The sequence below is a fragment of the Pogona vitticeps genome, chromosome 8, assembly GCF_051106095.1.
Source record: "Pogona vitticeps strain Pit_001003342236 chromosome 8, PviZW2.1, whole genome shotgun sequence".
NCBI classification, from domain to species: Eukaryota; Metazoa; Chordata; class Lepidosauria; order Squamata; family Agamidae; genus Pogona; species Pogona vitticeps.
This window is the reverse complement of record NC_135790.1, coordinates 1,365,653-1,391,685: the sequence shown is the minus strand read 5'-3', so window position 1 is coordinate 1,391,685 and position 26,033 is coordinate 1,365,653. Positions and strand designations below refer to the sequence as shown.

Sequence of the window (26,033 nt, the reverse complement as noted above, 5' to 3'; positions counted from 1 at the left end):
CTCTGTGATTCAGCCAGACATCGGACTCTGCCGGCACCTGGCTGTCACACGTAGGACTTTTGCCATCAGGTCCATGCAAAACAGGACAACAATGAACATTGACACACCTCTGCAAAAATCCATTAGGATCAAGACTTCCCATACATCCCCGCTGCTCACAGAGTTTATACTGGAGTCGATGTAACCAACGATGTTCTTGTGCCCCACGAGATCCCTCTGAAAGAAGTAAAGACAAAGAGGAAGGGCTCACTGCCAGCCACAACTGGACATTTCTACATGCAAGAGCACATCCTTCATGACAGAGCCCTACTCTCAGAATTGCACTCTCTGTGCCTTTGAGGGCCCCAAAAGATAAGTCTGCTTTCTCTGTGCTTCTTCTCACTCTCCAGGTATCCATCAAACCCATTAGGACCAAAACAGATTCTTCCTTTTTGGCCATTACCCCATCCAGCGGCTGTAACCCTTTTCTAGAAAGCCCAGGCCATACACTTTGTCATCTGAATTCCCCGCCTGCATGCCATTTTACTCCTAAATATAAAGAAGCACCCATTCTTTTTAAGGGCCCTGGTCTGCAATGGTTCTGAGAGCAGTCGTATTCTTTTCCCCTCGGTCTGCTGAGCAGGCAGATCAAAATTCAAGATGGTACCTCTCTAACCGCTCTCTCTCTCTCATCTTGGACCCCAGGACTGGCTTACCATAATCTGGATCTCCCGTTTGCAGACCTGCAGGTCGTGTTCGTTGTTGACGTACATTCGTTTGAGGGCGCATTTCACGCCGTTGTTGGTCCTCACCAGGAATACGATGGCAAACCCGCCTGTCGACAAAAGACACACAACAGCTCAGTCAGGGATTCGGAAGAGTCCAACGAGGACTCCCCTGTGAAAGTCCAACGAGGCAAAACAGGTTTCTCCCAGATCTCGTATTGCACTTTCAGCTGGAATATGCCATTAAGCAGCTCATCCTCAGTCTTGCAACCTTCTCAGCTTTATGATTAATCTCTTAGTGTTTTTTTAAAAAATATGACTTAAAGATTTAGACTTTCCTAGATCAACAGCTCTGGCATCTACCAACTCAAGGGGCAAGGCTTTTAGTATTGCTCGGCTACGGCAGGAACAAGGAGATCTGAAAGCCTTTCAAGCTTCAAAACAGAAGACACTTCTAAAAAAAAAAAAAAAATGGGATTGCCATTTGTAAAGAAGGACACATGGCCAAACAGATCAGAGGAGTTTTCTGTTCTCTGTCATTTCCAGGGCGATAGACAAAAAATGGATCACACCTTTACAAATGTAAAGCTCCTTGAATGAATTTTTATGAGTGTTAATCCCCTGAATGAAGTTTATGAACAGCATTGTTATACTATTATTGCCATGTTTTAAAACTCTTAATAAAAAATATTTTTGAAAGGGAGAAGGCCCTGTTCACTTCTCCAGGTAGTCATTCCTGTTTTTCAAAATGGTTAAAGAAATAAAACAGAAATACAAGTTGAAAATAACCATAGTAAAAGATAACATTTATCCGACTGTTACTCCAGCACTGAAATGATCTTCTTGATACAAAACCACTGTGGATTTCTCAGCGAACAACCTCTCTTTCCTCCCAGCTTGCCTTTGGTTGCTCCTTTTGTAAAGGAATTCAAACAAAACCTTTTCTTGTACAATGACACGGAAGAGGCTATTTGTACCTCCGGGATTTTGCAAAATCTGATCTCCTTCCATTTACTGTATCTCTCCCACGGGAAACGTTACTGTCCTGACTCATTAATTGGGCTCTAAAGAAAGATAAGGGTTTATGAAGTCAAAATGCAACCATCATGACTTGTACCTATTTTAGAGCTGGTATGGGGTGCGTGGGCTATATTTCAACTCTTGGCCTTGATTTGAGATACATAGGAACAGATTTCAGCTGCCCACAAAAAAAACCAATTGAAATATATTTGCTTTCTAGAGCACACTGAACAACATTCATTCCACAAAGTGGGGGGGGGGAACCCCCTGCAGCAGAAAAACCAGCTTGCTTTTGCCTGTTACCAGGATGAGAAATCTCATGAGAACCATATGTAGATTACCCTAGACGTCTGGAGGTATAGCAGGGGAATGGCTCTCTCATAACTGTGACCCTTCTCAAAACTAAACCTGGAGAACTGGGGCCCTTAACACTCCAAGGGATCTGTCTTTAGCAAACACAAGGGTAAGGTCCACCTGCGCTGAGTGAAGCTCAAATGCTACACGACTATGAGAATCACCATTCGTAGGTGCGATTCGTGCGTGCCCAAAAAAGTGACTCATGCAAAGAGACAATGGGGAACCCAGTTCCAAACAAGGATGATTCTGTTGTGCCTCTGGTTGAGGATTTATTCTGCAATCCATCCAGCTAGGGTATAGCCAGGCCAGAATTACCCATCTTCAGGGGAGACTAACCGAGAAGAGGCAATGCTTTCTGTAGCAGCAGCAGCAGAGAGAGAGAGAAATAACACACATTTTCTTTCTTGCAGGCAAGACGGCCGATTCCATTCAGCAACGGCCTCCCTCTCTCTCCGAAGGACAGTCCTTGTTATCTCTTGATCAGCCAGAGCAGCTTATGACTGGCTACACACTTTTTCTAGAGATTTAGTAAAAAGCAAAAGGGAGAGGCCTACAGGGGACACGTTTTCTATCAGAACAATCCCAGCCATGAACATATTGATAGTAATAGGCAATTAGGCAAGATTGTTCCTGGGCCACATGGTGCTTTCCTGCTCCATTAATTTGTATTATGCAGAGATGCCCGGCGTACACGTACAGAAGGACACCATTAAAAAAAATACTAGTTCTTTTTGCACAGGGTCAATTCTCAGGACTCCGTCATGTTACTTCTCGCACTGATAAATCCTACCCTTTTCCTGAAGAGAACAAAGCACCATCTTCCATCAGCATTAGGAAAAAAGCACCACCTGTGTTCGCAGAATATGTCCATTAAGCAGGGACCGAGAGATTTCTGACAGCAACTCACTGAATCCTAGAAACGTGGCGTTGGGAGGGGCCTCGAAGGCCATCAAGTCCAACCCCCTGCTCAAGGCAGGAATCGAACTCAAAGCAGATCGGACAGGTGGCTATTCAAGAGAATTTTTTTTCCTTTCAACTTAGTTATTCTAGGATCCTCTGATGGTCCTGAGGAAGCCCCCATTTCTGAACTCCAAGCTAAAGGATGAGGATTCTACACATAAACATGCACTTACATACACTTACAAAGGGAGGGGGCGGGGGGGCTTGGTCTTCCTAAGAGAAACCCCTCTCTCTTTTCTGGATGGTGTTGCCTTAGAACAATATTTTTCAACCTTTGATACTGACATTAATAGATATCTCTAAGGGCTTTTGAAAAGAGAGAGAAAGCTACTTAGAATGAAATATTAACTACAATTAATTTAACAGTTGAAGAAGGTGAAATAGTTTTGAAGTTTGTAAAAGAAGCCAACTAAGAGGAGGAACTGTGAACTACAGATTAATACAAGTGATAGTTCTCCTTAGATTTTTTTTCTTTATTATTGTATGGATTTCTACACTTGAGATAATTAGGTAGTTAAGATAAGTATGAAATATAATCTGCAAGGATAAGAAGGATCAATCATGTAATTAAACTGAAAAAGGTGCTTAACATTTTTAAAGAGAGGAAATATTTTTCTTCAGACAGAAATTCATCATTTGGTTAATGTTTATTAAGCAGGCGGTTAACATTCAAGAGCAGCCGCAATCTGGAATTCTTGTTTGTTTGTTTAAAATCACTTAAACAAGAGCATCTGGTCGAGGAGGAGATTTAGACGGGAAAGGTCCATGTGGACATGTTCTATTATGCTCTTATGACAACCTAAATAATCTCTAGAAGAAAGCTTCTAAAAGATACTGATTTAAACAGGCGAAGGAGTGATAACTGTTGGAAGTGATAAGGGTGATAATAAATGCCACAAACTGATTAAATGTATATGGTTATCGCTCATAACAAATTTATTTATAGTTGGCAAAGAAGAAGAAAGCGTGAAATCCTCTTGCTTAGTTCAGGAAGGCGCAACTAGAGTAGGCCCACTGAAACAGTGGGGATTTGGGGAGTCAACTTTTCCAAAAGTTCCACAGATTCAATAGGGCTACTCAAATCATGACTATAATATGAAACGACAACATTAATAAAACAACCCAGTCCCCAAAACCCAACCAACAGTAAGTCTTGACTAGAGTAGGCCTGTTGAATCAGTGGAGTCCACACCTACGTAATTTCCAGCGATTCATGGTGCCTCCTTTAGTTGTGACAGACAACTGGATTTTAGCCATTAAACAGCACAGGGTGTTCATCGAGACAACAGATGTAAAGGGTTTCCCCAAACAAGAGAACGTGATGGAATGGGTGAAGAAGGGCTGTTTTTAGAACTCCAGAGCCAAAACGGAATATTTGGATCTGCCATGAGCAGGAGGAAGCGTCCCACAGCCAGAAGCTGCTTCTGTGGGATGGGGGGGGCATCTCCCTTTCCTCCCTGTAGCCTCTTCTTGCATTGTTCCTGGGGCTGCTAGCAGAAGAGGTAAAATTCCTGATGTTTAGCAAAGTTTTGGGTTTAGGCCAAGAACTTTAGCAGTATCTTTTCTTTTTTTAAAAAAAAACTAATTATTTCATTTTGCAAGATATTAGGAGGTAGAAACATTCTAAGGAAAGAAAATCCGGTGGTGTTTTTTTTACCTGCAGTATCATGCACTTTCAATTTCTGAATGCATGATACATTTTTAAAAAGTGTAGCCATCCTGGGATCCATTCTATAAGGAAATCACAACATGAGTTCTTGAAATACACTATCTGTTTTAAAAACAAAGGGAACAGATACTAAATGATCCACTAGAAGTGAAACAAGAATGGAAACATATCCTTCAACTGCATAAGGCTGTATTATCAACAGGAATAATAACCATTTAGCTACTTTGTAAAAGGCTTTCCGCTCAGGGCCAAAAAAAAACAAAACCTGTATGTTTAAAGAGGTACTTGGCCTACAAATATGATTTGTTTGATGTATTCGCGAAGGCTTTCACGGCCGGGATCTAATGGTTGTTGTGGGTTTTTCGGGCTTCTTGGCTGTGTTCTGAAAGTGGTTCTTCCTAACGTTTCGCCAGTCTCTGTGGCCAGCACACAGAGACTGGCGAAACGTTAGGAAGAACCACTTTCAGAACACGGCCAAGAAGCCCGAAAAACCCACAACTACCATGATTTGTTTGCTTGGCCCTGTTGATTTTTCACCCCTCTTTTCCTTTAAGAGTCGTGTGGCTGGCTCTTCATTTTTATTGCTCCTTGATATTTAAAGGCTTATACATATTAATTTTATTTTTCAACAGCAGATTTCACGATGAGCTGAATATGTAGACGTTTTCAATGGAAATGTTTAAATAAATGGTAACCCATTTGGAAAGCCCATGACACTTAGCTCTAACAGTTCTCTAAAAGTAGCCAGATGAAAGGAAAAGGAGAAACGTCCACCAGCCCCATTTGGTAAATCACCTGGCTGACTCAGACTCAAAGACCTCTCAACAACCTTGGCAGTTTACTGCGTTAACTTAGAAATCCAGCTTCTGGACTCCAGAACCCAGAAGGACCCAAAAGACCAGCCCCAGTTGTCAAGAAGTGGCTTCCATTCCAGATCAAGTCAAGACTGGACAGAGATCAAATGTACATTACAGATTCTTCATTCTGCTCCACATTTATCTCTGTTTCCAATATTTCTCCCAACCTCCTCCTGCTGCTTCTTCAGTTGCAAATGATCACAAGGGACCATTTTCAGCAGCACCAGTGTTACTAATTCATTTTCCAGAAGTAGGAAATTAGAAAATACTTCTGCCAGATTAAACAGCCGTTTCTGGAATTCAAGTGGATCATCAGCACTTTCAGACTTTAGTCTTCCATTTGAGCAAGCAACCCACCCACACCCACCCCACCCACGCCTCGAATCCTCCTTTCTGCTTAAAAAAAAAACATGCTGAGCAAACAGGTTTTTCCTACACGAAAATAACAGCTTTCAAACCTAAACTGCTCAGGAGCATTCAGGCATCCAAGAGGTGGTGGAGAGCAGAACATGAACAGCCTCAAATTCATCTGTGCTGGGAGGAGAAACTTTTACAGCCTTCATTTATAAGACCGCTGGAGGCAAACAAAATGGGATCTCCCAACCTGAGCAGGAAGGGCGGCTGACTGTCCTTCCGCTCTCTGATCCTGCACCAGGACCAGCGACGATAAGACGAAAGCCAAAGCCAGAATCAACCCAGCCAAAGTAGCCGATCGCAGGGTGGGGGGGCAGAAGCCAGTCCTCCACAATGGACTGCTGATGAAGAGGCTGATGGGGCTTGAACCCAAGAAACCAGGTTAAGAGCAGGGGGGGAAATCAGTTTTGCTCACATGTGTCCTCCTGGTTCCTCTGACATGCGTGCCATGGGCTGGAGGTGGAATTCCAGAAGGCTATTAACATTCAATATCACTCATTCCAGGGACGTGGTGGCGCTGTGGGCTAAACCGCAGAAGCCTGTGCTGCACGGTCAGAAGATCCGGCGGTCGTAAGATCGAATCCACGCAACGGAATGAGCACCCGTCGCCTGTCCCAGCTCCCGCCAACCTAGCGGTTCGAAAGCATGCAAATGCAAGTAGATAAATAGGGACCACCTCGGTGGGAAGGTAAACAGCGTTCCGTGTCTAAATCACACTGGCCATGTGACCACGGAAAGATTGTCTTCGGACAAAACGCTGGCTCTATGGCTTGAAGAGCGGGATGAGCGCCGCCCCCTAGAGTTGGACACGACTGGACAAAAATTGTCAAGGGGAACCTTTACCTTTACCTTATCACTCATTCCACATTGTTGTTGTTGTTGTTGTAGCAGCTTTTTAGGAAAAGGAAAAGACCAGAAACCGGGCCTTCTCGGCGGTGGCTCCTCGCCTTTGGAACAACTTGCCCCCTGAGATTCGCGCGGCTCCCTCGCTGGGCATTTTTAAGAAACAACTAAAAACATTGATGTATAGGCAGGCCTTCCCAACAGAAAACCCTTGACGATCTTTCTCTTATTCTGTTCTTTATTTTCATTTACGCCTCTGCTGTAAAGTTTTAAAATTGTATTGTTTTTTACTGTAAGCCGCCTAGAGTGGTCTAATATGATCAGATAGGCGGGATAGAAATAAAATAAATAAATAAATAAAATAAATAAATTTTAATGCATGCCACTGAAGCTGGGTGGTCAGAACAGTATCACTTCTGTTGGCGGCCCATCCACTCCACTGACCAGCAATCTAATAACAGATGCTTTAGGGGTTTCTTTTCCAAGATGGATAAAGGTGAACAAGCTTGTGCCGAATCCAGATACAGAGAGGCAGCTCATGAGTGCAAAGCACAGATTGGGGAGTCAGATTCAGGGAGACGGATGTTCACGCCGGGTGTTTGTTGCATCAGCTGGGACTGCTCCTGAGTCAGCCTGATGTGTGGCAATAGTTATTTGTGTCTCCACGGCAGCATGGTTGAACTAGCGCCACACACTCTACATGGCGCTGCCCAAAAGCTTCTGCTGGTACAGAAGGCGGCACCAACGGGCACAGGGCATCAGGATCACACAGCGTATCAGGATCACACTGCCATGGTACTACGGGAACTGTCTTGGTTGCTGATGGTTTTCTGAATACAATCCAAAATGTGGGTTTTAGTCAGCAATGCTCCTCTGTTCGTGGCCTAGCGATCAAAGGGACCCCCTGTCTCAACAGAAACCTGTCAGTTTAAGATGGGCAAGGAAGATCCTTCTGAGGATGGGCCTGGCTGCAGAGGCCCACCTGTTGGTCACGTGGGAATGGACTTCCTCATGTGCAGTGGTTCCCAGATTCTGAGTCAACACTCGTTTTGCATTCAGGAATGGGTCAAAGTGCCTCTTTTGAACCTGGCTTTTAAGAAAGATTTGCCTGACCATCAGGTGGAGTGAGGATATGGCGCTTGTCTGCCCACCACACCATCACCATGATCCGAGCCTTACCCGCATTTGGGCCTTTCCTTCAAGACCTAACCCAAAGTCTGCACAGGTCAGAAAGTCACCGTGTCGGTGTTGCCGTCTCAGAAATTCTTCCCAGTCCATACAGGGTGTCATTTCTGACAATTCACTAGTGTCAACTTCATCTTCAGGACCAGTGGTGCCCAAGACCTCCCGGACTTTAGCAATTGAGGCAGAAGTCAAAACAGACAACCAGCCTGTTGTGCGCATGACATGATTGTGACATTTATCCCCAAGTGCTTGGGATCTGTCCCTACGCTATGCCGGTTCAATAAAAGTCTAACTCTGACCCAAATAAACAGAATAAAAACACATTTTTTAAAAAAATAGCTGCTCAAGAAAAGCAGGTCAGCCGGCTACCTAGATGGGAGATTGCCAGAGGCCACAGGAAAAAAAGAGCAGGATGTTACCCGAGTCAAGATGCTATCTCTCTAGGCTTGAGGAGAAGATGTCCCTCATGTGTGACAGTGAAGTCAAAATCTTATCTCCAAGCACCTAGCAAGCTTTCTCCAAGATCTTTTGACTTACCAATGAAGCACCTTCACCTTTTTGAAAACAATTCAGAACCAGTTTTTCAACAAGATCTTTTTTTATTTAGGAAAATTAAATTGTTTGATACAATTCCTCACCTGCTCCTCTGCCTACTGGGGAGAGGATGAGATAAAGACTCTGCATCATTCAGACGGTAAGCATACATTTTCTGAGAGAGACAGAGCAGAACTGCCTTCCCTTTCAGTCCATCACATAAAACACCTCATTGCTGTTCTCTCTCTCTCTTTTTTTTTCCTACCGAGGTTGAAAGATATGACGGTTGACACATTGCACCTTTTCCTCTAAGATCAATCCATTTAAGGCAGCTGGAAACTGTCAGTTCTTTCACAAGGTGGAAATTATCTCGGCCATTTGGCCAATTTCAGTGTCTCTCTGTTAGCTTGGCTTGTCCCCTCCCAGGGGGCAGCCAATATTGTATCTTAGGCGGTTTTCAAAGAAGATGGGCTTGATACTCGGCTGCATCAAAACAACAAAAGAGTCGGGTGGTGCCTTTAAGATTAGCAGACTTATTATAGCACGAGCTTTTATGGATTACGAACTCCTTCCCTCAGATCCATCCATGCATAGGTCTTAAAGGTGCCCTACAAGCTCAGCCAGGCCATCCATGCCCTGCTGGCGCTCAGCGGAGAAAAGCCCATGGAATAACTTCCTGAGTCCGGTCTCCGTGGACTTCTAATTTCTAAACACAGCTCAGGGATGAAGATGGGAAGAGCAGCTCTTCTCCCACGGCCAGGAGGGCCTTTACAACTCCCTCTGTGTCCCAAATCTTTCAGCTTGCCCTCCTTTGAATTCTATGACAAGCCCACCTTCTGTAGAATGGATTTGGAGAACTGACTCAAGACTGGATAGGCAAAGAACCTCCTGTAAGTGCAGGAGGATGTAGAGACAATAAATATTTATAACACTAATAGCAACACACCCTACATCTGGCCCGATACCACTGCACCGAGGGTGTTAGTCACTCCTTGAGTGACCCATTCAATCGGCCAGCTTCCAGTCACAATTAGCTAGGTAGAGATGGGCACGAACTCCTGCTTTTACAGTTCGTGCCACTTCGTTTATCGGCTGAACAAGGGTGTGGCCTTCCAAGCCCCGCCTTCTCTGGCCGGTGACCATTCAGAGGCAGCAGCCTGACTTCCCTGCCCCATCTCTTCCGGGAGCTGCCTCTGAGTGGGCGGGGCTTTGCAGCACCGAACACTCATTTGGCCAATAAACAAACGAGCACAAACCGCAAGCTTCTGTCCATCGCTAAACAAAAACCACCACGCCAGGTTCAGAGAAGCCCGTTTCGTTGTTGCCTCACCACACGAACCGGCATCAGGATCAAACAGTACAGAAATATATGCACAACTGTCAGAAATCAGGGGCCAAATAAATGATTTGCTGAAGTCCAGAACCCAAACTTTGACAAGTCCAGAACACAAAACAACACCTTAGAAGGTCATGGTTCTTCTTACTTCATCTTCTTGCTTACATTTGCTATCAGCTGCCTGAGTCTGGGAAGCTTGCCGCTAACAGAGAAGGCCCACCACGCTCTCCCATCCACTCTGGAAAACCTGCAGGAGGGGCTGTCGCAGGTTTAAAAAGAAGAAGGGGGAGAAAAGATGGGACATGCCCAGGCAGCCACTTCCGGTTTTGATTTTGAGTTTTGGGAGCCTGGGAGAGCCCCTGGTCCTTCCAGAAGCAAAACATGTTAGTTCCAGAGGATTACAGCCACAAAAACAGGCCTTTCTCTTGAAAATATACAGGAGTTGTGGTGAGATTGGTTTTTTTATTAGCTTGCCTGGGGGGAGAGCCCAAAAATCGGTCTGAGGGCCATACACAGCTGGTAGGTGATATGCTGCCCACGCCTGTTCTACAGGAACCACCGAGGCCACCCAGTTATCAGCTACTTGCCTACCTCGAGGCACTTCACAAAGACAACAGGTGGGAACAAGGAACAGGAAGCACTAGGTCAGTGGCTCCCAACCTTGGTTCCCCAGATGTTCTTGGACTACAACTCCCAAAAATCCCAGCCAGCACAGTTCGTGGTGAAGGCTTTGGGGAACTGCAGTCCAAGAACATCTGGGGACCCAAGGTTGGGAACCACTGCACTAGGAGATAACTTTTTCTGCCTCAACGCTCTTGAGTACAACTCCCATTACCCTCACCCACCATGGCCAATGAGCAAGGGTGCCATCTGGAACATCTATAAGATAACGGACTAGGAGAGGATAGCTTTCAAAACAGCAACAACAACAACCCTCTGCTCAGAACGGGGAGAGGACCAAGACAAAGAGGTCCCTTGAGATGTTAGCAGCAGCAGCAGCGACAATCGCTGGGAACACCAAGGACAGGGGTGGGACCGTTTGCTGTCATTCCTGCGATCTCAAGGATGCTCCCCCTAGACTTGTTTTGTCTTTGAGGGAAATTCTCTCCCACAACCTCTAATCTCTTCCAGCTTTCTTCTCTGCCTTCCTGTGCTATTCTCTGTTTGAGAAACCTTTCTTTTCTTCTCCTCCCACAGGCCCCTCATTGGAAGAAAGGCAGTCTCTAAACAACCCTAAATGGACAAAAAGATAAATATTTCCATCTCCTGGAGAAAGATCTCTGTGCTGCTTCAGGGAGTCCCAAAATCCAGCAGGGAAAATATGGACTTGGTCCACCCTACTTTCCCGAACATTGACAAACCAGGAGTCCATGAAGAAAACGTTCATGGAACCTGAGCACAGCCCTCCTGATCAAAACGCATCATCCTTCTCTCCAGGTCTCAAGAGATCATCTGCAGAAACTCCCTCCCTTTCGCAAACACGGCCAGGAAGCAAAGCTTTTTTGAAATGCACTTAGGATCTGAGCAAGTAAGAGGATTTCTCCCCTCTGCCGGAGAAATGGCCCGTTAGACGGATCTTTAAAAGGATCTGCTCAAAATGACACCACTGGGAAGTGGAGAAAATACTTTAAAAGATTAACAACAGGCTGCTTTCGCTCATCAAGGCAAACGAGAGATAAACCTTTCCATTAAGAGCTCTGACCAGGCTTATATTACTCGTAGCAACTTCCCTCCAAACCTAGAGGACGCATCCTATAGTTCTGGGCTAATGTGGGAGAGCAGAGCTTCCCGCTGGCTTTGCCTCAGCCTTCCAGGTCAAGTGAAATAGACTCACTTTGGGCGTCTCGCCCTCAACGGTTGGCAAATTTGCAAAATCCTTAGGAAGGAGTAGGATGCAAATGTCAGCTAATTTTTTAAAAACCCAACACTTAATTCTGGGTATAAATAAATAAACCGTCTTTATATTATTTAATGCCGACACACAGAACAGAATTCAAGTTACAAAATATTGGTCCCATCCAACAAAGACTTCTGTGGCAGCTTAGGGGTGGACATGTTTTGTTTTCTGGAGGTTGCGATCCATGAACACGTTTGCCAAATAAACCCTGCTTAGTTTTCAGGACCACCATAAAGATGCGAAAATAACAGGAGGTGGTGTAACTCATGCTTAATTCCTTTTATTAAAAAGTGGAGGATGTTACATTGAAAGTAGCCACGCACCTATTGGGGGAGAAGACATAGCCCGAATCTCATGCAAGGTGCTTCATACTTGGACTCAGTGATGTTATGATCTCCCCAGGAGAAGAGGGTGCTTTTAGTTGCTTCCTATATCGAGGAATTCCTGGTTCTCGAACAGGCAAATGAAGGCTAAATCTGCCTCTCTTGCACCCAAAGTATTGCATGAGGTGAATCTCACTTACCCACCCACCTACACACTCACCCACCTGCCCTTAAACTGGGTCAGCAAAGGGCAGCCTTCCATATGTTGACGGACTACACCGCCCAGCATTCCACACTCCTGGGCATGCTGGCGAGGGCTGATCCAAGACTACATGGAGAGCTCTGTCCATCCCGCCATAGCCTCGCACGGGTGGCTTCGTCTCTTCTCCTGCAGTGCAAGCAGCAAGCAAGGCAGAGAGCCCTGTGCCCTGCAATGCCATGTGCCCATGCACCAGCAGAAACTTACAGGAGGGAAAGCAAGCTAGCAGTGGCATTCCAGGATGCAGGGGAGTTTTAGAAGAGGTCGCTGTGTGGGTCTGTGCTATCACAAGAGGCAGAAACTCAGGAAAAATAAAAATAAAAACATTAAAGATGACGAAAACATTGTGGCACCTTCAGGATGTACTCCAATGCAGGTTTTCATGGATTCACGTCCAGGAGAGCTCACATTGAAATATAGCAGTTTATCCTTAAGGTGCCACAAGGTTTGTGTCTTCTTTATTGTTTTACTTTGTGTTCGTTTTTGCATAATGCAAGGGAGGTCTCCCCCAAGACCTGTTACTGCCCAGAAGTCCGTGTGGCTGCTCTTTCAGTCCTCATCCAGAGGAGGCCTTAAAAATGAGTTGACAGTTGGGGTTCTTAGAAGCTGCTCAGAAGTTCTGCTGAAGCACCAACGCACTCGATAATAGATCACAGGAGAAATCCAAGACGCTGCGTGCCTGCAATCTCCCCTACAGCTTTCCGAGCATGAAACAACACTGTCCTTTGCTACAGAAGGTTACACAACTAACAAACACTACATTGAAGCATGATATTGCTCTCCAGGCTGCTGCCTCCGACTCAATTGTTGCATTTAAAAATAAAAACAAAACGCAGCTATAAACCTTCTCTGTGCTGTGACCATTCCAGCCTTCCAAGCCTCCATGCAGGAAAGGAACTGATCACGTAACTGATCAGCAGCAGCAACACTCTCAGCAGGCTAATCGGCCAGCTGTCTTCCTCTCCCAAAGAGCATCTTTCAGCGGCCACCCTTTTTCCAATGGTCAGTCTGTCCTGGAAAAAAGAGAGTCAACTGCAGAAGACTGGTAGCGAGCAGAGCTGCAGGGTGGCCCCGAAAATGGATGTCAAGCCAGAAAAAAAAACCTGTGACAGCCAGGACACTCTTTACAACACAGCAAAGCAGAAAATGGAACCTCTAAAAGAAAAAGGCATAGTCAGGAGGAAATACAGTATCCCACATCTTTGCTGTTATCAGAAGGGCAACAGAGAGAGACCCCGGAGCTGCAGCCCCTGGCTGTGGAACCCGAGGTTGGGAATTTGGTTCCCCTTCTGTGCTTCCCGGAAGAAGAGTCAGCCTGTATAGCCTTGGTCCAGGAGCAGCCCAGCAGAAGAGATGGGAGGTAAACCAGTTCTGTGTGCTCTGCACTGGGAAAACCTGGGTCACGATAACTCACAATAAATTGGACAGCATACAATTATTATAAACTTAAAGGATACCTGAAGAGGAGTAACAGCATTGAAAAATATGCAGCATGATTAAATGTGCATAGACAGCACTTCGAGGTTACTCAACCCCTAACCCTTTGCTCTAAAAAAAGCAATCACCATCACAAAAATGCAGGCCAATATTAAGACCACAGCATGGAGATGGAGAGAAAAGCTGTACAACTGAGTCAAGTCAAACTGAAGATTGAAATTGGGGGGAGGGGAATCCCAGACTACTAGTTGGGATGAACAACACAGAAACTAGCCCTACAGAGGTTGCATCTGCCATGACAGGCATTTTGTGTGTGTGTGTGTGTGTGTGTGTGTGTGTGTGTGTGTGTGTGTGCGTGCGTGCGCGTGTGTGTGTGTGTGTGTGTGTGTGTGTGTGTGTGTGTGTGTGTGTGTGTGTGTGTGTGTGTGTGTGTGTGTGTGTGTGTGTGTGTGTGTGTGTGTGTGTGTGTGTACACCAAGTGACAACCAGGAGGATGACACAAAACTCCAAGGCTTGCATGAAACACAACTGCAGAGATCTATGTAAATAACCCCCTTGAGCCATCAATAACCTTTTCCAGACTCCAAACCCAGCGCAGCACAAAGACAGAAGGCCGTTCTGTCAGAAGAGGTTGGAGTCAGCAAATATAAAGGCATGAATAAGCCATGATCCCTTCAGACTGCGATTCATACGGAAGTTGGAGCGCTCGTTTGCAGGCTTAACGATGCCAAGGTGACAGTCCCCCTGGGTACCCCCACTTCAAGGGTCAAGGGGAAACTACGTGTTGGTGCGACTGAGAAACAAGGATACTCTCGACCTCCACCCACATTTACTGGGAGGGAGAGGATCACACTTCACAAGCGAGGCCGTAAAGATCTCTTGCAAACGAAGCGACCCTGCCTGGGCAGAATTAGGAAGGAACACGGAAAGCATGCTTCAGTCAGATTCCCGGGCGATCCAGTCAACACCGACTGGCACAATTCTCCAGAGGGACGTTGGCCGATTTTCACCCCAGCTCCACCCAGAGACGCTGGGGGTTCTCCTCATGCAAAGACGGTCCCACCACCTCTGAGCTGCAGCTCCTACCCAGTGGGAAGGAAGAACTCGAGATGAACGGGGCTTTCCACTCCAGGAAACGGTCAGCCACGGCCACTTCTTGCATCCTCCGAACTCCTGAATCAAACAAGAGCCCGGGTGCTCTGGGCCGCGGCTCATCCTGATGGTACTTGTTCAAACGGTGGCCTCCATTTTTTAAGAAACCTATTCTTCTGTCTGCCTCTATGACTTCCCATACGGCCAGAGAAACATTCACCTCTGTGGGCTCTTCCGGGGGGGGGGCAGGAAAACCATCACAGACAAGGCGGGGCTCTACTGGGACCAGAGGCAAATGAAAGCGGGCATTGGCGCCTCTTCGTGAAGAGAGAAGGCCCCTGGGTTTAACTGCAAGCGCCACTTGCAGAAGGACTGTTGGCAACAGAGCTTAGAAACACCTTTGAAAACCGCTGCTCGGAGTAGACCCACCTAGGCTCCTTGCCGAGGAGCAGCCTCGTCTGCTGCTTAAGCAAGTGCAGGAATGGATCTTGTCCCACTTCAGAGAGTGAGTTATAAGGTTTCAGGAGCCAAAGTCCACAAGCGGCAGGACAACATGTCCCGCAGGACAAATTTTAACCAGCCTTTAAAACGCAACAGGCTTTTTATGAGCCGCAACAGAAATCCACTTCCCAGGACTTAAACCTGAGTCCTTGCTTCCAGAAGTGGGGGATTTACTCAGGTGCAACGACAAAGAGCTGGATTGCCCGAGGCAGGCAGCTATGACACAGGTGGTAAGGGCTCTCCTTGTCTCCAGGACTGGGCCCTTGACTGGACTCGGTCCCAGTTCTAGAGACAAGGAGAGCCCAGGATGCAACCCCCCTCCGAGAAACTCTGGATTACATCATTAGCCAGGTGGAAGAAAGCCACACTGAATTTCTCGCTTCTTTGAAACGTTTACTAACTAGGATTACTAAACTTTGATACTAACTTTGATACTAACTCGTTGTGTTTATGAAAATAAACAAAAGGAAAAGTCACAAAAAGTTGACGCTGTTTGTAGCCACCCAAACAGGATTAAACACTGTATCTTGTATATAACTGGACAGAAACGTGGAAGCTAGCAAGCCTGCATTACTGAGTATCTGATGGGCCCGTGGATGCACCTGGACCGTCCAGGACCGCAAGCAGAAATCCAGGTCCCAGGCAGGCTTCAGAACAGCGAGGCCTTTCCCAGGTGGCTCAGAGTTTCAGCTCAGTGTCTGCAACACCCAACATGTTTTATTTATTCTGTGCAGCCCAAGAACCACTTCCCAGGCTGGCCTTTTTCTGCTTGAGTGGAAATTAAATTACAGCTCACAGCCTGGGAAACGGGAGGCAGACCCTTTCAGAACAACAGCCACTTCTGTGCCACATCTGGAACCCTGGGGAGGGACAGCCTCCCACTGCTGTGTTGCCAGATGTGAGCAGATGCACCCTTTTGAGGACTACCTTTCCTCTTCCCCATGCCTGGACACACCTTAGAAGGCCTACTCAAACAGGGGCAACGCTCCCCAGAAATAAGCCGGGATTCTGGTTGATTGCTTGTGCACAGTTTAGAACTGCTACTCATGCGAACAACACGCTTGGAGGAGGATTCCCTGGTGGATCAGGACTGAGAGTTTTTCAGGATTACAAAAATCTAAAGTACCAGATCACCCCAAAATTGAATGTGACCCTGAAGTAAGATCTTTTGACAACTCATGAACCTACAGAAGCAACGCCTGTTCCCACAGACTTGGCGACCTCCGCTTAGCTAGCACCCAGCTTCGGATCAGCTGGAAAAACTGAGCCAATCATCCAGAAAGCCTTGGAGCGGTTACAGGGCGGTCAGCACTGCAGGCCATGCACCCACCCCATGCCAATGGAACCACAAGCCTTGGGTCCTCTAAACATCCTGGCGGATTGCCATGCAGCCCGAAGAAAGGATCTGGCCCAATACCACCAGATGACTCCCGTTCCTCTGGGACATTCCATCTGCCCTGATCTGAGAGCTCTCCAAGGTGCTGAAGGAGGAGGAGGAGGAGCCCCGCCACAAGGAGGGAGAAGAACTCTGTCTCCCAAACTACCCCACCCTTGACCCCCGACCCAGCCTCAGAACGGTAGCAACGACAAACCTGGATGCACGCGAGAGGATACTGTACCCAAGGCTTCATTGAGGCTGGGGCGAAAGTAACGCACGGCCTAGCCCACAGCATGCCCTGCCCCCAGGCTCTCTCCAACCTCCATCGCAAGCTTCAGTTGTCTGCGTTTCACCGTCTCGCAGGATAGGGACTGGCACACACTAGCAAGCCACCCTCTTTTCATTATCACCAATGTTTCACTTTTTTTAAAAAAAACAACATTCTAAGTACATTAACACCATGACCCAATTGAAAGGTGACACTCTTGTTCTGTGCCATCACGTTGCTTCTAACTTGCGGCCTGCGTAACGTGTTTTCCTAGGGGCGTCGGATTGATTTCTTGGAGCGGCGGTTTTGCCATTGCCCCTCCTGCCCAGAGGGTTGCACAGCCGAGCTGAGCTCTGCACCCCACGCCTTCCGAGTCCCGGCGCAACCCTCGATCCACGACGGAGTGCTGACTCCCCTAAAGCGAGCGCTTCCCATCAGAAGAACGCAGGGCAGCACTCACAAGTTATGAGACCAACACGTTCCAGAACCATAGAGTCATGGCAACCAAGGGTCATCCCATCCAGAAAGGCAGGTTTCCAGGCCCTGCGGTGACGCGGAAGGATCACGAGCCATGAAATCAGGGACCCAACTTCAGAACTCAGATCTTGCCACTCACCTCCACAACCACCAGGAAGTGTTAAGAGAGGCGCTCCACCCTGGAGAGGAGCCGTCATGAGAAGCCCTCACAGAACAGATGGGCCTGGAAAAATTTCCCTGCTTTTTCTGTGCGATGAACCACTTCCTGGTTATATACACCACGCGCACACACACATACACACCTTCCCGGGTGAGCCATCGCGAGCCGGGCAGAGGGTGGCTTGTGCTCTTCTCTGCTCCGGGAAGCAGTTCGTCATCCCATTAACTCCAACTGCAGTTAAGGCTAATTAAGCGTCCCGGTTAAGCAAGGCTCAAAACTGGTTTAGAACACATGATAAGAAGCATGAGATCCTCTCGGTGCTGATGTATTGTTGTGTCACAGCACTGATGCGACACCTTGCTCAGAAAGGGGGCCAGCGGGGAGAAAGCGGGGAGCCGAATCCCACCAGAGAGGAGGCACTTCTGCAATCTGCGCCCCTTTCGCTGAAACCCCGGCTGGGCGTCTGGAAGCCTTCTGCTGCACCTACCCACTGAGCTCAACCACACTGTTTATGAAGTCAGACTCGTAAAGCAGCCCCTTGCCCACAGCAGGAAAGAATGACCTCCCAACCCATAAGATCAAGCCCATTCATTGGAGACGGGCGGGCCTCCTGCTCGCCTTTGGGGTCTCAAGCCCCACTGACAGGCCTCGCATGGGTAAAAACAAGCTCGTCTCCTCTGTGGGCAGCCTGGATGGCATGGCGCTGAGCTGGCAAGCTTGTTCCCTTTCATTGCTCTGGCCTGCCACTCCCTAAATGCAGGATCAGTGGCCATCCTGGCTATTTATTTAGCATTATTTATTTATTTCGAATATCCTTACCCCACCTTTCTTCCTTAAAAAGGACCCAAAGTGGCTTACATCATTTAAAGAAGAAGCTAAAAAGAACCAGCAAGCATCCAAGTATTTGAAAAGAATGAAATTAATACCACACCACTAAAAATGGTAAACACCCAAAAGAGAAACGAGGGCTCCCTTCCCGTACAAGCCATGAAGTACCTTATCACTCAACCCCCTAAAACTGTCATTCACTGCCCCCCTCTTGAAGGGAGGTTAGGGAGAGCCCCAGATGGTCCCTCGTTCTCTCTACACCAGTGGTTCCCAACCTTGGGTGACCCAGATGTTCTTGGATTACAACACCCAGAATCCTGGTCAGCACAGCTAGCGGTGCTGAAGGCTTCTGGGAGATGTAGTCCAAGGACACCTGGCAACGACTGCCCAGCAAAGCAGAGTGTCCTGAACGGTGAGATCTAGGCATCTGAGCGTACTGGCCGGCCTGCCTTTCTCTCGTGAGGTCACCCGAGGACACAAAATTTTAATGAAACAAATTGTACTCGCTGGCAGAGTATGGGGTCAAGAGTATGGGGTCATCGGTCATTGTTTTTCTTTGGGAAAAAAAGTCATGGACAGACATCTACAGATAGTTTCCCAAAAAAACAACAACACATCTCTGCCATCCCCATAGTAACCCATATCCAGGCCTGCCTTTATAAAAGCTGCCTCTTCATCTTCCCAAACCAGGAGATACCGTACTTTCTCTCACATGGATGGGGAACTTTGGGGAGAGGCCTGTTTTCAATCCCAGCACGAAGCATGCCTGAAAAAAAAAGGCCAAGAACACATACATTTTAAACATCTCAAAACCTGCTTTGTGTAGAAGCCTGCATCTGGTTTTAATCCTATGATTTTTAAAAGGGGCTGCTGGGCTACACACACACACACACACACAGAGAGAGAGAGAGAGAGAGACACACACACCAACGTATGCAAGGATTTTTTAAAGCCCTCGGTGAGGGTCTTCTGGAGCAGAACCTACCCCTTTTCAAGACCTGGGAGACCATTATAAGCATCTCAGTAACCTCTCAGGCCTAGCAAGAGCTGCTGAAATAAAACAAACGCACAATGCCAAGAACACAACAAGACCCATGCAGAGAGGAACTTCCGGGCCTCCACCTCCAGGGAGAAGACAATGACACATATGCACGCACGCTCCCAAGCCTTGCTCTCTTCTCACGCTGCCCTTGTCCAGCAGAGGAGAAGCCCAGCCCATCAGCCTGAAACCACAGGTTGCTGCGAAGCAGCCCATAATCCCCGGGAGCTGCTTTCCCTTCCCAGGCCTAAAGTAGTGCTGGGCCTCTGAGCTTCATCTCTTCCTCCCCTCCCCAAAAAAAATCACCACAAGAACGACTTTGACAGCTATGAGGCAGCCTTGAAGGCAGAAAACCACTGCTTCCCCCCCACCCCAAATCACAGGAAGGTCTCAATTGCAACATTCATCTCTCTCTCTCTCTCTCTCTCCCTCCCTCTCTCTCTCTCTCTCACACACACACACACAGAGAGGGGGGGGAGGGAGAGAGAGCTTGCTCACAGGGGCCCTGCAAATGGTTCCCTGGCAGAGGGGGGGTCACCCAGGGAACAAGGCAAGGGCTCTGCCGTTCACAGGATGACAAGAGCTGTAAGGAGAAGGCGGGGGGGGGGAGAGAGAGAGAGAATCTCTCCTGTCTGTGGAGCAGTTCATCCCCTGCGCATGTCAACAGCACATGGAGGATATATCAGCAAGTTACTTAATCATCTTCAAAGCAGGTCTTACGTTTCGTTTACATAGGAAAGGAGGCCTGTCTGCATTTCAGTCTCAAGATCGTGGAAGGGATGAAGCCCTGTCAGAAACCCCACGGGCCGCAAACCTCCGTCATCCCGTGAAATGTATCCCTTGCCGTTTTGGTTTTCTAATTAGCCTTGTTATTTTGGGAGAGAGAAAGAGGATGATGCTGAGGGCTGGCCTTTTGCCCACTCTCCTTGCACTCTGTGCGTTAGGCCTGCGGCTGTTCACCAGGACTAGCAGCGCCGCAGTTCGCCTGGGTCAGAATCAGCTCCAATCAACTCCAGCACCCCCACCCCCAGGCATCTTTTCCAAAACCCTTCCCTTAAAAAGAATGCCAATTTGGGAAAGTGTTGCCCCCCACTGTCTTTTTTCCCCAAGGCTGGTTTAATCAAATAGTCTTTGCACATTGATACAGGCAAAACCCCAAACAATTAAAATGCAAAAGAAAGGGGGTCCCTCCCACCCACTTTGCTTGACCAGGTTCCCTCCGTCAGATACTCAGTTTTATGCACTGCATAACAAATCCTGCACACCCAGACTTTTAAGCAGATGTCAAAAAACCTTCTGGCTCATCAATAATCCAACAGAATCATATAATTTTGAAGGTCAAGGCTAAGGTTTCTAGACAGGTAAAGAAAAATTGTTAAGCTGGAAGAGGGGGGAAAAATTCCAATCGTACGGCATCAATGCTGCTTCGTATAGAAAGCCAAGGGTTTCCGCAGCTCAAACTTTAACCACCCAGTGTTTACAGGCCCCTTTAAGAACCTCCCCAGCAGCCATTAAAATGTAACCCGGATCTCTGTGTCCGAGGAACTCATGATGCAAACACGCATCACGTGAGCATGGCTGCCTCATCCTGGCTACCCAAAAGGCACCATAACTATAAGGGAAATTTTACTCCTCTGCCTTCAATCATCCTTGCTGTACTCAAAAGGGCGGGGGGGGGGAATGCAATTGAAGGTGGAAGGGAAGAACCGGTTTGGTCCTCTAACGTGTGGATCAATGCATCCTCACACATTACATAACATTGCTGGGGGGGGGAGGAGAGAGAGAGAGAGAGAGTTTCAACCCAAGGGAGGATTTCGCTTAACAGCTGGCTGTTGTTTCCACGCCTGTTTGATTTTACAGCCCCTGTCTCACCGTTCTTAGAAATCCAGAGACTCTAAGCCATTTTAAATATATATATATATATTGTGATTAAAAACAAACAAAAAAGAGAGACAGCTGTTTCCTATGTTGCCCTGTTACCATCAGACTTTAATATAATATTCATTAAGCAAGGCCATTTGCAATCTTACTAACGCAGCACGCTCCCTTGCTTGCCTGCCTCCCCCCCCCCATTCCACCCAAAATGAGATTACAGGAGGTCAACGTGCCAACAAGAGATGGCAATCCGTCTCCATTCCCTTTGGCAGATATTAACAACAAGGCCTCAACGGTGGAAGGAGGCGAGACAGGGAGGGGAGACCTCGGGGCCCCTTACCTTCCGCCAGGACTTCATCCACCATCACCTGGTGCCTCCCGATGTTGAAAACCCGGCCGATGTATCCCGTGCCGGGGCCGCTGCTGCTGCTCCCGCCGCCTCCGAGGGACCCCGACCCGGCTCCAGATCCTCCTTGATCCCTCCGAGAATCAAAAAACTTCTTCATGGCTCCCAAAGTCCGTGCCTTTCGCCCTTGACACTTTATCTTCTGCCTGGAGAGATCTACCTATCTGTCTATATTTCTCTCTATATATTAAATAGGTGCAGTTCTTCACGTCTTGAAGCAGGACAGGGTGACTCCCTTTACAGCTGTTTTTCTTCTTCTTCTTCCTCTTCCTCACCCTTAAAGGTCAAATCCTTTTTTCTCTCTCCCGGTCCTGAAAGGCAGAGCTTGGAAGGGGTTCGAACCTGCTTGGGGGGGGGGGGAGAGAAACGAGAAGAAGAGAGACAGGATGAAGAGATCTAGGAGTCACTCCACAAAAACGCAGAAAAATAAGAATCAAAAGTAGTGAGTGGCAGAAACCCAACCCCCCCCCCCGTCTTGAAGAGGAAGCAGGGAATAAAAAGGACTGTGGAGCCAGAGGTTGGGGGTTCGCTTTCCCCTTCCCCCCCCCTGCCGGGACTGCTTGACAGGGGATGGACACAAGGATCCCTTCCAGGTCTGCAGTTCTAAAATGATGAGGATGATAGACTGCTCAGGGGTCTAGGTAGACTGGTCGTGGAGCCCGGGGTTGGAAATTCAATTCCTGACTAGGCCTCCTGGACAAGGGCTGGACTCCAAGATCCATGGGGTGGGGGGGAACCCTTCCAGTCCAGCAGTTCTAAGATGGATTATTATTATTATTATTATTATTATTATTATTATTATTATTATTATTATTATTATTATTATTATTATTATTATTATTATTATTATTATTGGGAGGGGCATGGAGAGGAAACCACCCTGCTAACACCAAAGAAAAGCAAAGCAAACCGGGCTGGCTGGGGGATTATGGGAGTTGTAGTCCCCCCCCCCCCCAAAAAAGAGCAAAGGTTGCCTTTTGGGCCCCCTCAGGCGAGGAACTGCAGGAGGGTCCGAGGAGAGGGAGGGAGGCAGGGAACCCCCCCTTCTCTCCCCCCCTTCTCTCCCCCCCCCCCGAACATCGGGCCCCGGAGGCGGCGGCGGCGGCGTCTCCCTCCCTCCCCTCCCTCGCTCGCTTCCTCACCTGCTACAAGGTTGCTTTCTCCGCTTCCGCTGCGGGCGCCGCGCCGGCTCTGCGGCATCGCGGCCGGACCGGCGGGCGGGCGAGGGAGCGGGAGCGGGGAGAAGCCGCCGGCCTGGAGGGCGGGCGGGCGGACAGACGGGGCCGGGCCGGGGCCGGCGGTGGGGAGACCCTGACGGGCGGAGGAGGCGCCCCCTTCCCTTCCCTTCCCTTCTCTGTCTCGCTCTCCCTTCCCGGCCTCGCAAGCGGGCCAAAAGGGGCTCCAGCGGAGGAAGTGGCTGCTTCCAAGAGCGCGGGCCGGGCCGGGCGGGGGGGGGGGAGGGACACACAGAGGAGGGGGAGGAGCCCGGCGAGGGGGAGGAGCCTGCCGCCGCCGCCCCTTTAACCCCTTCCTGCCCGCTCCGCCTCCCTCCTGCCTCAGCCCAAAGGGGCGCAGGGCTCTCCCTCTCAACACACACACACGCACGCACTCGGTTCCTAAAACTCGCGCCCCGGGAGAGCCGGGACTCCCCCCTTCGCCGCCGCCCCCCCCGTCCTTCTCCAAAGCAGGGCCCCAGGCGTCCGGGCCGCGCGGCTTTCTGGGAAGAGTGGTTTCTCGCCTCCCTCCCCCGACAGAGGGGCAGGACTACAAGTCCCAGCCGGCCGCGCGCGGGGCGGGGCGGGGCGAGGCGAGGGGGGGGAACGAAACGGAGGGGCGCGCCGGGAAACTTTAAGAAAAGAACCACCAGCCGGAACTATCCTCCTGTCTCTAGTACGGGTCGCGTCTTTCGGAGAGCAATCATCCTCCTTGGGCAGGGAACGTCCTGGATCTTATGCAATCGTGGTAGCAGGAGGAGGGAAAGGGGGAACCATCATCATCCTTAGCAGCAGCAGCATCCTTCCTCGCCGTGGAGGGTCCAGGATCTCGCAGTTATCCTCGTCGGGGCTGGATATCTGCGAGGGTTGGGGTGGGGGACGCGGAGGTGCCCTTTCTTTGGACTCCAGGTCCCAGCATCCCCTCGGTACAGAGCGCGCCTTGCTCATGGCTAGGGCCCGTCAAGCCGGTTCCCGCTCCAGGCGACCCTTTGGAGGAAGGGCGCCCCGTCCACGAGGGGTCCCGTCTTCTGGGGGCGCGGCTGGCCCCAGGGATGCCCAGGGTGGCCCTTCGTTCTGGAGGCACCGGGAGGAACTGAAGGGGGAGCCTCCTTCCGGCCCTCCCTCCTTGGCAGCCAGAGATACTGAGCTGTCCAGCCAGGAAGAAAGTGATTACACAGCCCGTAATTCTGGTCAAGCATTAACTTTTAACTTCACACTTCCAAGAATAACAACAACAACAACAATGTGCCTTCAATTCTGACTGAAGGAGACTCTTTCCAGGGTTTCTTGGTACAGTGGACCCTCTACTTACAGAATTAATCCGTATTGGAACGGTGGCTGCAGGTCGAAAAGTCTGTAGGTCAGGTCTCCATTTACCTACAATGCATTGAAAACCGATTAATCCGTAACCAGACGTTTTTGTTTCATTTTGTTTTTTCCCCTGGTCTGTAGGTCAATTCTCTGGCAGCAAGCTGAACCTACATTTTGCGGCCAGAGAAGTCTGTAACTCAAAAAGTCTGTAAGTCAAGCTGTCTGTAAGTCGAGGGTCCACTGTATTCACAGAACTGGTTTCCCTTTCCCATTTTGGTGGGGGGGCATCTTGGGAGGGTGCAGCTGGCCCAAGGCCACCCAGGCTGGCTCTTCCCCAAGGAGGCTCAGTGGGGGAATCGAACTCCCAGACTCGGGCTCCCTCGCCGGGAGACCTAAACCACTGAGCTACCCAGGCAACAATAAAATCACAACCATAACAGTCAACTGATTCACGCTATGCTTTCAGTGCACCCGAAATCTGCTCTCTGAGAGAGCTTCTTCACTCTTCTTCAGGATAGGAATGGCCCCATTAAAACACCATGAAACCAAAGCACCACCATTAAAAATGTCTGGTACGGAAAGGCACAATACTTTTCCATAAAACTTTAATGGGCCTTACACGAGCTTTGTGGGGCTGTAAAGACTGGATGCGACTACCCTCCCTTTCATTGTCATCATCCAACCAAGAAAAGAAATTGTGTCTCATGGGGACACTCCTGCCCAACCCACGACAGCTCAGGTGAAGAGTTCTCCATGTGCAAAACATCCATGGTTTTGTCCTGGGGGGGGAAAGTGGCCTGCAACCTAGTTCTCCCCTGTAAATGTGGGTTCCCACTGTGTGAATAAATGTCACAGACAGACATAAGTTATAATTTATATCCACAATGAAACTTATAATTTAATTATAATCATTAATGCACAACCTAAAATTTTAAATGTTTTAAATAAATAATAGGAGACAGCTGCTCTGTTGACATCTACTGTCATCTTCTGGAAGATAAAGGAGTTCAAAATAATGTATTCTCTGAGCTGGGAATTTCTGGAAAGAACCTTTCACTTTTTCCACCTTTCTGTCTCTTCTTTATTGCAAACATATTTGTGTGAGCTTTTTTTCCCATGTTGGCCGAGAGGATGAAACAAGTTGGGGGCATAAAAGCCAACCCAAGAGGTGAATCCAGGAAGCCTTCCGCATCCTTCACCATCCATATTGAGAGCATGACAGCCTCTTACTGCTCCTTGAACTACAACTCCCAGAATCCCCTAGCCAGCAATAAATCTTGTCTGACACAAATCGTGAGGGTCTTATTTACAACATGCAAAGATTATTTACATTTCTGAACTCTTTGTTCTGCATCTTGTCAAGTCATTTTATATATATGGCAGCCCTTTGAATTAGTGGCCTGCAAAAGGTCCCACCAATAACAGCCCTACTCAGTTCAAGGCTGTGGCTTCCTTTATTAATCAGTCCATCTCATGACTGATCTTCCTCTTTTCCTGCTGTCTTCAGCTTTCCCCAACATCATTACCTTTTTTCAGGCAGACTTGTGATGTGCCCCAAATAGGATCCCCCCCCCCCCGTTTCATCCTTTCTGCTTCTAGGGAGACTTCAGTCTTGATTTGATCGATTACTGGTCTTTTTATGACATCCATCAAGCTTTCCTCCGACAGCATTTTAAATGAATCAGGTTT

General features: G+C 48.4%; 2 protein-coding genes across 12 annotated transcripts in view; one reads left to right on the top strand and one right to left on the bottom strand.

Annotated features, from left to right (window-relative positions):
• AAK1 (AP2 associated kinase 1) overlaps positions 1–23,425 on the bottom strand; it is a 69,743-nt gene extending 46,318 nt beyond the window's left edge. For 2 of the 11 annotated variants that reach the window (XM_072978845.2, XM_072978848.2), the window contains exons 1-4: positions 22,962–23,310; positions 21,754–22,161; positions 696–814; positions 108–216 (exon numbers count right to left, since the gene is read on the bottom strand). In XM_072978845.2, coding sequence (XP_072834946.2) covers positions 108–216; positions 696–814; positions 21,754–21,919 — 394 coding nt within the window. In that variant the 5' untranslated portion in view covers positions 21,920–22,161; positions 22,962–23,310. Of the gene's footprint in view, positions 1–107; positions 217–695; positions 815–21,753; positions 22,165–22,961 lie in introns of all 11 variants that reach the window. The other 9 variants (XM_072978847.2, XM_072978849.2, XM_078379701.1 and 6 more) reach the window with 8 other exon arrangements.
• A 194-nt stretch (positions 23,426–23,619) lies between these two features.
• Positions 23,620–26,033, top strand: part of ANXA4 (annexin A4) — a 29,511-nt gene continuing 27,097 nt past the window's right edge. The window contains exon 1 of the mRNA XM_072978853.2: positions 23,620–23,709. The gene's annotated coding sequence lies outside the window, so the exon portion shown is untranslated. The remainder of the gene's footprint in view (positions 23,710–26,033) is intronic.